General features: G+C 43.7%; 1 protein-coding gene across 3 annotated transcripts in view; it reads left to right on the plus strand.

Annotated features, from left to right (window-relative positions):
* Positions 1-12,407, plus strand: part of SSX2IP (SSX family member 2 interacting protein) — a 69,962-nt gene that overhangs the window by 41,107 nt on the left and 16,448 nt on the right. For all 3 annotated transcript variants that reach the window (XM_073593632.1, XM_073593630.1, XM_073593631.1), the window contains exons 5-8: positions 4,005-4,115; positions 6,637-6,772; positions 7,821-7,896; positions 8,544-8,721. In XM_073593632.1, the coding sequence (XP_073449733.1) occupies positions 4,005-4,115; positions 6,637-6,772; positions 7,821-7,896; positions 8,544-8,721 (501 nt within the window). The remainder of the gene's footprint in view (positions 1-4,004; positions 4,116-6,636; positions 6,773-7,820; positions 7,897-8,543; positions 8,722-12,407) is intronic.

The following is a 12,407-nucleotide window of genomic DNA, read 5'->3' on the forward strand; positions in this document are numbered from 1 at the left end:
AGTTGAAGAGGAATTAAGTATGCTTCTATCCATTGGGGGAAGAGTGGGCAATGAAATGCGATTTTAGGAAGTGTTGCAATTCAACACTGGTATAGTCAGCTTTGGAGGTATACAACTCTTTGACTTAAAGGTCTGTTGGATAGTAGCCATGCTGGTATGACTGCAGCCCATGGAATCCTTTATGGCTCACATGGGAAATGGTCAACTGGGAGTGGGCAATGTTGGCTAAGAGCCTGCCCGTCTGTTCTCCCTTTACCCATGAAAGGAGCTTTTGAAAGAAATGTTTCTGGCGTGCTTTCTTTGCTATCAATTGTTGCAGCCTAGTCTGCATATCCAGCCAGTAGGCATGGTTACCTGGGGAAGGATCTTGGCTATAAGCAGCTATAGCCTAAAGTACCACCCTGCTGGCCCCAAATACTTCACACCTGCTAGTAGTTTTAATAGTGCTGACTACCTTGATAAGAAGGTCCCAAAGATATACCTTTAAAGCATCTTACACCAAAGGTTGAGGTGCCGTATCAGTCTCAGTCGTATCCATTTCCCTCATTTCCTTTCCAAAAAAGGAAATGAGGGAAATGGAAAAAGCCAGATGTGATTGATTTCTACGTAACAACGCCAACGTGGCAGTTTAGTGTAGCAAAGAGTAACAATAGAAAATGATCAGAAATTCCACTGGCCTGAATATCAATGGAGGCAAGATAGGGGAGGAGTTCAGTAGAACCCAAAGCTAAGTCTTTACGGGACAGAGAATTATGGGTTTTGGAGTAGCCAGTGAATTGGGATTGAGGTTTTGTATACACTGTAGGCCGTGGATCACGAAGGCCCATTTCCCTACATAAATTACAGAAATGAATTTGTGTACCTTGGGCGGAAAGTTTGGGAGGTGGGAGTCCACGGTCTTATCAAAGACCTTAATAAAGTTCCCCATGACCAGTGCCGTAAGCGGCAAATTATCCGATGTATGAATGGGGGTTGTATATGTAGACACTACATGTGTAGTGTCTACATATACAACACGTCGCATTTATAACAGTCTGCACTATAAAAAAATGTAATGTTCACTTATAATTGCTCGCAAATTAAACTAGTGCCCCTGCAGACCAAAGTGGGAGACACATCTTATATTTGAAGAGTAGTTTGAATGATAGATGGAAAGGATGCAACACCTTTCTAGAAATTTAGTGGTCTCACTAGTGGCTTGTGTCTCTAAGAGACAGATTAGAGTGGGTTTGTAAGATGAGAGCATCAAACACAGATTGCCTTTTTAAGGATGCAGTAGTACCTCATACATTTCAGGACAAAAATTGAATTGCATGACCTGCTATGGGAGATAGACATTTGTATCAAACACTGTGCTGTGTAGAAGATGGTGCTCGGGAGATGAAGAGGTGGGGGCACACATCCAAAATCTGCAAGGAGGAGCAAATGGGTCAGGGTGCTGTAGCAATAGAACAAAAAAGTAGAAAACCAACAAAGATAGGACAACATTGGAGCAGGAACTTGCACGGTTCCCGAAGGTAGCAGGTGTATATCGAGAAAATGACTAACCACTTCCAGCAAGGAAAAAAAAGGATTCCATAAACTGGCAGGTTAAGTGAGCTCCATTTGACTTGAAAGGATAAGTCCTCTGCTGCAAAATCCAAGAGGAAAAGTGCTGCTGCCGCCAAGAGGACAGTTCAGGCGGATGTTAAACTGCAATGAGTTGTAGAGCTTGATAAAAAAAAAAGGCCTTTAAAAGTATGGATTCAGAATGCATATGAAGTAGAAAAGAGCCACAATAACAGGCAGAAATCACTCATTGTAGTGGCTGTCTAGCCCAGTGTTTCTCAACCATTTTTCCATCAAAGCACCCTTTAAAATGATGCAAAAACTCAAGACACCCCATCCTAAATGTAAAAAATGACACTAAAGCTGCGTACACACGAGCAGAATGTTCGACAGAAAAAGTCTGACGGAAGCTTTTCATCGTATATTCCAATCGTGTGTAGGCCTCATCGGACTTTCTTTTTTGAAAATTCTGACGGACCTAGAAATGGAACATGTTCTAAATATTTCCGACGGAACCAATTCCTATCGGGAAAACCGCTCGTCTGTATACTGTTCCGACGGACCAAAAACGACACGTGCTCTGAAGCAAGTACGAAGCTATTGGCTACTGGCTATTGAACTTCCTTTTTCTAGTCCCGTCGTACGTGTTGTACATCACCTCGTTCTGGACGGTCGAACTTTGGTTTGACTGTGTGTAGGCAGGACCGCTTGAATGGAATTCCGTCGGAGAAACCTTTGGAGTTTATTCCGACGGCAAAAACGGTTCGTAGCAACATCTACACACGTAGGACACCCAACATTAGAGGTGATTTATTCTTCCAAAGCAAATACGCCTTTGCAAACTTGTACTGACTAGTACTCCAATGTTTCTCTTCTCCCTCAGTTTCTCTCCCTCACTCTGCTAATGTGACCCCAGTGCTGACAGAGGGACAAAGGATGCCGTGCAGGTGCCCAACGGCCTCCTTATTAACCAATGACATCATTGGTTGTTAGGATGCCGGAGGCTAGAAGATTGTAATGATGCACAATGAAAACCTGTTGCTTTGTGTAACTAAAAGCAGGCTTGATCCAACCACTTGCTTTTTTATACAGCTTTTTGGACAATTTTTAGGTATTTTGCCAAGGCACCCCTGAAGAAACCTGAAGGCACCCCACGGTGCCTGGGCACCCTGGTTGAAAGGCTGGTCTAGCCAATCAGCGCTCGGTGATTCAAAGAAGTGAATGGCAACTTTTGCAACTCCGTGCAGCTTTACAGGATAAAGCATTGCGCATTGAAGGCGCAGCTGTTGTAGCCATTTCTTGACTTTGTTGTTTCTGCACATGTGGTGCGAAATCCTGAAAAATCATAATTTTGGCTTGATTTAAAGCGGTAGTAAACCACTGAAAAAAAAACCTGCAAGACCATAGCATAATGTGCTAGTATGCATCGCATGCTAGCACATTATGGATTACTTGCCTTAGAACGAAGCCCCCGCCTGGTCACCTCTGAGGGAGCTGACCAGTTCCTTCAGCGCTTTCTTCTGGGATCACTGGCTCCAGCGCTCGGGACCCTTTTTTTTTCCGGCAGCATACGCCGGACCTGCAGAGCACATGCACCGCTGACGTCAGTGGCTGCAAGCAGGGTCAATATCTCCTAAACCCTGCAGGTTTAGAAGATATTCTTTTTACTTACAGGAAAGCCTTATTATAGGCTTGCCTATAAGTAAAAATCACCAAGCGGGGTATACAACAGCTTTAAGGAGGTCTCTTTATTCTCTGGATCTGCAAAGAATTATTATTTGTCCCAGTAGTTGAGCAAGGAATGGATGCGGGGGATTGGCAGGAGGCAAGGGCTGGGTAAGAACATGGTGGGCTGAGCAGGGTCCGTGTTTGTCTTTGCTTTTTTTTGTTTTGTTTTACTATTTGAGCTGACATAGATCCCTTTCACACTGAGGCGGCTCCCATTCATTTCAGTGTGACTTTTCACACCGGGGCCGTGCGCTTGCAGGACGTTAGAAAAATTCCTGCACGCAGCACCTTTTTGGGGCGGTTTGGGAGCGGTGTATACAGCATTCCCAAAATGCCCTACTCATTGAAATGGATGGGCAGCGCTTCCAAAACACCTGAAAATTGGTTCGGAAGCGCCACAACATTGGCGCTTTTAACCACTTCGGCCGCTACTGGGGGGGGTTAAAAGCGGCGCTTAAACAGTGCTAAAGCGCAGCTAAAACGAGTGACGCTTTAGCGCTAATATGGCCGTGACTCAGAGTGAAAGGAGTCTGAGAGATTGGAGTATCCTTCCAGCATTCAGTCTTCTAGTGCAGCTCTAAAAGCATGAAGCAGGATGTGTATATGTGACACAATCAACTATGACTTCTGACGTGCAAAGTATAAATGAAAAATGTTTCATCGGATTTAATATGTATTTAAAAATAAAACAAACACTACAGGTTTACAAGTGTTCCTAAATGTTCTAGGATCAGCTTGAAGTGACTAAGCGAGAGAATGCTGCTCTTCTGGAAAAAGAACGACAGCAGCTGTGCAAGAATAACAGCCTCCTGCAGCTGCTGAAGAATGAGAAAGAGGAGGTGAGTGAAGTGTCCTGGCTTGAATAGTTTGTAGGGGTCTCCAGGAATTCTAGCCAGCATTTGCTCCTCCTAAAGCCTTATACACATGGGCCTAAATTGGCTGGTTCGGCAGAAGTCGTCAGGCTTTCAGCCTGTGTGTACAGCTGTCTGTTCAACAGAAGCTGGTCTCATGAATGGACATGCAGGAAAACCCAGCATCTGATCCACATATGATCAGTACTGGCAGACAGTCACTTTCAGCACTGTTCAGTGATCTCTTGTGGGTGAGGGGTTGGATTCCCCCTGTCAGAAATCCAAAGGCACAGTATGGGAGATTGCTGCACTAACATTGCTTGTGTTAGTACGGCGATCTGTTGTTTTTTGTTCAGCCCGCTAGGTTAAAAGGGGGGGGGGGGGGATTCTAGTGTGTACTAGACTTAAAAGAGAAGTATGGTTTTATTTTTTTGTATATTCATACTTGCCTAGGTGGATGCAGCATCAGACGGATGCTGCAGCTGTCCCCCGGCATCTCTGCACTGAGAACCGAGCCATCGAACATCGCCGATGGCTCGGTTCTCTCACCTCCCTGAACAGAGAGCTGCTGACTGTCAGTCAGCATCTCTCCTGCTCTGCTCCTCCACACTCATTGGAGCGCTGAGCTGTGGAGGGGTGGGGAACAGCCATCTCAGTGGCTCGCTGATACTGCCATCAGTCCAGGCAGCTGGCGGATCCATACTTCCATTGTCGGGGTGACGCTGTGCCTTCACTGATTCCAGTGACGTCAGCGGAGAGCGGACTTCAGACTGCTCTGCACTGAAAACAGGTCACAGGAGAGCAAAACGAATTGCACTCCTGTCTCCCATAGGAGAAGCCCAGCCTAAAAAGCTCAGGCTGGGCTTCTCCTTTAAGACTTCTGTCCCCATATCTGCTTTGTAAAGCTGGCCATGGGTGGATATACAAACTTTCTTAGAAAAATTCATATGAAATTTCTCAGAACGTTTTGTTAGTTTGTAAGATTTTGTTTGCTTTTAACATTTTGATTTTGGAATGAAAACCACATAGTTAGAAATGTGTTCCATTCTGCTCCTTTGAATTTTCTTGTCACTGCTGTCTAAAATGACCATTTCACCCAGCGAATGATTAGAAAAAAAGAACAGACCTTTTCCCAAGAATTTTTGTTTGAAATTCTTCCCATCTATATATATATATATATATGTGTGTGTGGTCCCTGTACTACTTTGGTACTTTCATGCAGGTTGAGGTCCATATACCTGAAGTTTACACAGGCATTCCCTAAAATCGTGCAACTTTGAAGTCGCAATAGTGTGGAAGGGGCCTTAGGATAACTAAGTGTATATTTTCATTTCTCCATTTCATGGAGTCCTTCTCGTACAGATAAATGGCCCATGTGAGCCATAAATGATGGTTACAAAGTTTTTAGAGGTATGTTCTAGCTTTCAGCTTCAATATATATCTATAAGACTAATGCTGCGTACACACGGGCGGACTTTTCAACCGGACTGGTCCGACGGACTTTTGAACGAACGGACTTGCCGATCACACCAAAGTCTGACGGATTCGTACGTGATGACATACGACCGGACTAAAATAAGGCAGTTGATAGCCAGTAGCCAATAGCTGCCCTAGCGTGGGTTTTCGTCCGGATTAGCATACAGACGAGCGGATTTTTCGACCGGACTCGAGTCCGTGGGACAAATTTGAAACATGTTCCAAATCGAAAGTCTGTCAGATTTTTGACCGAAAAAGTCCGATGGCGCTCACACACGGTCGGATTGTCCACCGGATTTGGTCCGTCGGACCAGTCCGGTCAAAGTCCGCCCGTGTGTACACGGCATTACACTTTCCCTAAGTTTAGATTACTATCATATGGCTACCGTTGCCTAGAATACAGCAGAATTTTCTGCAGATCTTTTAGCCATGTATGGGCCATCTCCAGCATTTGTGGGTAGCCGGCTTCCCCATGAATAGCGAATGGTTGAGATGAAAGCTGCAGCAATGCAAGGGCTGTAGTTCTTGTGGCAGCTGCTGTTGCCATCTTCATGATTCAGCTTGGATGCCAAATTTTGGATGAATCAGACATGACATTTTGCAGTGTGATCTGACCGATCACACATGTGGTGGGTCGTTTAATTTGTACATGAATTTTTATTTTCCTCCGCAGCATTTGTTGCTGGATCAAATGATTCACGATTAGATGTCCTGTTCTGCTTTATACATTAGTCTGTGATCTAATGTTGTTGCTGGTCTACTTTTTAACTGGGGAGATTTTCCCTCGCTTGGCTTATCTGGCAAGAAATTGAGGGAAATTGTATTGGTAATTCAATCAGTAATAAGCTGACAGGTTCCAACTCTTAACTGCTGTACAAAAAATGTGTTTTTATTGTTGGCTATAACAGGCAACAGCAATATAAACTTGTCAGGGGTTCTAATTCTTCCCCACAATAGCCAAACAATGGATGAAATGATATGTTTATTTATGCTTGCATGATTTAAAAGCTGTTTTATCCTTGGTTTTTTGTAGGTTCAGAAATTGCAGAACATTATTGCCAGCCGCTCCACACAGCACAACCACAACATGAAGAGGAGGGAGAGAGAATACAACAAGTTGAAGGAGAGATTGTACCAGCTGGTGATGGATAAGAAAGACAAAAAAATATGTGAGTGTCACCCTACTAATGTACAGTGATGAGTGGTTTGATGAAATGTGTGACCTTAAAGCAGAACTCCGGGATTTTCAAAAAATCCCCCATTAGTATTCATTCCCCCCTCCACACACACTAAACAGTTAAGTTTGTGAAATTTCTTACTGTTTAACCACTTCAGCCCCGGAAGAATTTACCCCCTTCCTGACCAGAGCACTTTTTGCGATTCGGCACTGCGTCGCTTTAACTGACAATTGCGCGGTCATGCGACGTGGCTCCCAAACAAAATTGACGTCCTTTTTTTCCCCACAAATAGAGCTTTCTTTTGGTGGTATTTGATCGCCTCTGCGTTTTTTATTTTTTGCGCTATAAACAAAAATAGAGCGACAATTTTGAAAAAAACGCATTATTTTTTACTTTTTGCTATAATAAATACCCCCCAAGAATATATAAAAAACACTATTTTCTTCCTCAGTTTAGGCCGATACGTATTATTCTACATATTTTTGGTTAAAAAAAAAACGGCAAATCACCAGGCAATCGGTTTTTCAGCAAGATCAGCAGCCTATTACAGGGAAACTACGGAGCTCAGAAGAACATGGATGACATAGTTGGTGAAGGTAGGAGATCAGCAACAAGGACATGGGGAAAAAGTTATTTTTTTGCCCGGAGTTCTGCATTTAAGGTATATTTGGATCTTAAACTGTATGTTTAGGTACCTTCTCCTGTAACAAGAAACTGCTTTTATTACTTAGTGACATCACCAGGCTCATGGAATTCATGCTGGGGCAGTTGCTAGGAGCTTAGTTTCTATTGAAATAGGCACACAAATCTCTCCCTTCTTCCTGGGCAGCAAATGCACTTAGTCCAGACATGACGTTAAGTTACGCATTTTGTAAAAGGATAAAGCATAGGGAACTGTACATGTATTTCAGATATGTACTGAATAGGTTTTCCCTTATGCCCAGACATGCACGTTAAGATCATTGTTAGTATATGGGTATTGGTGAATTGGTGGCTGAACCCCTAGCTTACTTTTTTTTTTTTTCTTTTGATCCTGCAGCCATCGATGTGCTGAATTATGTGGGCCGAGCTGATGGTAAAAGGATGGCTTGGAGAACAAATAAAACTGATGCCAAGTGAGTAGAAAATCAGGGCCTCAATGAGCATGTTGGTATTAGTTGTAGTAACCAATTGCATTCCAGCAGTTTTGTATTTGGGAACATGGTATATAAAAAGTACCACTGTCTGATATGGGTAAAGTGACAATTGTTTGCCTCCAAAACCTCAAGAGAAGTATGGGGGGAAAAAAAAAAACCACATTCTCACCTATGTCAATGCAGCATCGATCCCCCGCCGGCTCTAAGACCGAGAACAGAGTGATCACTTGATTGCTCAGTTCTTGGTCTCCAGTGAGCAGTCACTGTCAGTCACCGGCTCTCTGCTCTGCCCTCCGACGTTCACTGAAATGACAGGCTTTGGAGGGGCGGGAGCTGCTGGCTTAGGCTCTCAGCGGCTTGCTGAGAGGCTTAGCAAGCTGCCAATTGGCCATCTGGGCAAATGCCCACATTGTCTGGATCCCTGCAGATTCTGGACCTGCACTGTGGCATCAGTTGACAGCAGACTTTAGCCCTCTATTGGCTGAATCTGGGTCACTGGAGTGCAGATCACAGTGCACTCCTGTGATCCAGAAGAGAAGTATAGCCTAAAGAAGTTTGGCAGTTTGTAAACAGAATTCTGGTGAGAGAGTATTTGGTACATGGTACCAATGTGTTTCTGCTTTCAGGAATGAGGAGGAGATGTACAAAGTTCTGCTTGGTGATTATGAACAGCGGCAGAAGCAGCTCATGCTGGAGAACGCAGAACTGAAGAAAGTCCTGCAGCAAATGAAGAAAGAAATGATCTCCATCCTCAGCCCACAGAAACCAAGAGCAAAGGACAAATTGGAAGATAGTCTGGGACCAGTAAGGATTTTTTTTTTTTTTTTTTTTTTTTTTGTGTGTGGAGATTGTAAAATCTCCTTTTATATGTGCCAACATCTATGTTGTGTGATGACCTTCCTGATTGGGATAAAACAAATATTTGTTTATGCCTTAACACAGCATAATTGGTGGTAAATCTTAAGCAGATTATACAGAGATTGCTGTGTGTGTGTGTGTGTGTGTGTGTGTATATATGCATTTTTGGTTAGCTTAGCTTCAATTACTTGCATTTTTCTTCATCGTCATACAGTGCCTTGCAAAAGTATTCACCCCCCTTGGCTTTTTACCTATTTTGTTACGTTACAGCCTTTAGTTCAATGTTTTTTTAATCTGAATTATATTTGATTGATCAAAACACAATAGTCTTAAGTTGGTGAAGTAAAATTAGAAAAATATATACATAAAACTATTTTTCAGAAATAAAAAAAACTGATAATTGGCATGTGCGTATGTATTCACCCCCTTTGTTATGAAGCCCATAAAAAGCTCTGGTGCAACCAATTACCATCAGAAGTGGAATAATTAATGAAATGATGTCCACCTGTGTGCAATCTAAGTGTCACATGATCTGTCATTACATATACACACCTTTCTGAAAGGCCCCAGAGGCTGCAACACCTAAGCAAGAGGCACCACTAACCAAACACTGCAATGAAGACCAAGGAACTCTCCAAACAAGGGACAATGTTGTTGAGAAGTACAAGTCAGGGTTAGGTTATAAAACAGCACCATCAAATCTATCATAACCAAATGGAAAGAACATGACACAACAGCAAACCTGCCAAGAGACGGCCGCACACCAAAACTCACCGGGCAAGGGGGGCATTAATCAGAGAGGCCGCACAGAGACCTAAGGTAACCCTGGAGGAGCTGCAGAGTTCCACAGCAGAGACTGGAGTATCTGTACATAGGAGGACAATAAGCCGTACGCTCCATAGAGCTGGGATTTATGGCAGAGTGCCCAGAAGAAAGTCATTATTTTCAGCAAAAACCAAATGGCACATTTTGAGTTTGTGAAAAGGCATGTGGGAGACTCCCAAAATGTATGGAGGAAGGTGCTCTGGTCTGGTGAGACTAAAATTGTACTTTTTGGCCATCAAAGGAAACGTCTGGCACAAACCCAACACATCACATCACCCAAAGAACACCATCCCCACAGTGAAACATGGTGGTGGCAGCATCATGCTGTGGGGATGTTTTTCAGCAGTCGGGACTGGGAAACTGGTCAGAGTTGAGGGAAAGATGGATGGTGCTAAATACAGGGATATTCTTGAGTAAAACCTGTACCACTCTCTGTGTGATTTGAGGCTAGGACGGAGGTTCACCTTCCAGCAGGACAATGACCCCAAACACACTGCTAAAGCAACACTTGAGTGGTTTATGGGGAAACATGTAAATGTGTTGGGATGGCCTAGTCAAAGCCCAGACCTCAATCCAATAGAAAATCTGTGGTCAGACTTAAAGATAGCTGTTCACAAGCGCAAACCATCCAACCTGAATGAGCTGGAGCAGTTTTGCAAGGAGGAATGGGCAAAAATCCCAGTGGTAAGATGTGGCAAACTCATAGGGAGTTATCCAAAGTGACTTGGAGCTGTGATAGCCGCAAAAGGTGGCTCTACAAAGTATTGACTTTAGGGGGGTGAATAGTTATGCACATTGACTTTTTCTGTTTTGTCCTGTTTGTTGTTTGCTTCACAATAAAAAAAAAAAAAAATCTTCAAAGTTGCGGGCATGTTCCATAAATTAAATGATGCAAATCCTCAAACAATCCATGTTAATTCCAGGTTGTGAGGCAACAAAACACGAAAAATGCCAAGGGGGGTGAATACTTTTGCAAGGCACTGTAAATGCTACTCTTGGTTTTCTAATATGGGTCTTCTTGGGTTTTTCTCTTCATTGTAAGAAAACCTTGCCCATGACCTGTGATCCTTCACAGCTGGCCAGAATACCCGATCAGTTAGAGTAGCATGTGACCTGCTCCTCTGTGGTAGTGTCTGGACCTAGTGGCCAATAGCTGTCACATGACCAGGGTTAGTGACATCACCCCAAGGAGGAATTAACTGCAAGGGAGCACAGGTAAAGTGAGTAAAAGTGGATCAGGGATGGCCTTTGCACATACATTGCCAACCTGTCCATGCAGGGAAAAGTGACAATGTTTCTTTAACCACCTCAATACCAGGCACGTTCACCCCCTTCCTGCCCAGGCCGATTTTTTTGCTTTCACACTTTGAATGACAATTGCGTAGTCATGCAACACTGTACCCAAACTAAATTTGAGTATAAGTCGAGATTTTCAGCCTTTTTTTTTTTAGGCTGAAAGTACCCCCCTCGACTTATACTCGAGTCACCGCCGTCTACCTACATGATCAGCGTGTCATGCAGACAGACAGCGGCCAGCGTGTGATAATACAGTTCGGAGGCTATTCCAGCTTTCAAAAGCTGCGCCGCCTCCTCGTCTGTGATAGGCTGAACACTCCATTTCCCAGCAGTCAGTGTACTGCCTATCACGGACATTCTCTCATCCTCGTCCGTGGTATGAGAATGAGAGAATGTCCGTGATAGGCTGACCGCTGACTGCTGGGAAATGGAGTGTTCTGCCTATCACAGACGAGGAGGAGGCGCGGCTTTTGAACAGTGGAATGGCCGCCGAATGGTATTATCACACACTGATCGGAGGATGGAAGATCGCCACGCGGAGGCTGCACAGGTAGGCTGCACAGGGACACAGGGCACATGCACAGGATACAGGTAGGCTGCACAGGACACAGGGAGGTATGCAGCTGCAGATGGGCATTGTTGACCCTCTTTTTCCACTTACAGTAGCTGCTGCATTTCTCACCCTCGTCTTATACTCGGGTCAATAAGTTTTTCCCAGTTTTTTGTGGTAAATTGGGGGCCTCAACTTATATTCGGGTCGACTTCTACTCGAGTATATACGGTAGTTCATTTTTTTTTTTTTTTTTTTTTTTTAGACTAATAGAGCATTATTTTTTATTTTTCGCTAAACAAACAAAAAAAAGACCGAAAATTTTGAAAGCAATAATAAAAAAAAATTCTTATGCCCTGTACACACCACCGGTTTTGCCTTAGGAATAAACTCCGAAAGTTTCTCCGACAGAACTCCGACGGAATTCCATTCAAGCGGTCTTGCCTACACACGGTCAACCCAAAGTCTGACCGTCAAGAACACTGTCATGTACAACACTTACGACGGGACTAGAAAAGAAGTTCAATAGCCAATAGCTTCCGTCTCGTACTTGCTTCAGAGCATGTGTCGTTTTTGGTCCGTCGAAACAGCATACAGTCGATTGTTTTTGCCGTTAGGAATTGGTTCCGTTGGAAATATTTAGAACATGTTCTATTTCTAGGTCCGTCAGAATTTTTGAAAAAAAAGTCCGATGACGCCTACACACGATCGGAATAGAAGATAAAAAGTTTCCTTCTGACTTTTTCTGTCGGACATTCCGCTCATGTGTACGCGGCTTTAGTTTCTCTTATAAAATTTTGCAAATAATTAATTTTTCTTTACTTATGGGCACTGATGAGGCTGCACTAATGGGCACTGCGCCCTGTCAGACTTGCCGGTTATTGGCTCTCCTTCTTTCACACAGACAGCGTGTAAAGAGCAGAATCACAATAACTGGCAAGTCTGTTTACATGTGACCAGC

This window comes from Aquarana catesbeiana, linkage group LG07 (assembly GCF_042186555.1).
Source record: "Aquarana catesbeiana isolate 2022-GZ linkage group LG07, ASM4218655v1, whole genome shotgun sequence".
NCBI classification, from domain to species: Eukaryota; Metazoa; Chordata; class Amphibia; order Anura; family Ranidae; genus Aquarana; species Aquarana catesbeiana.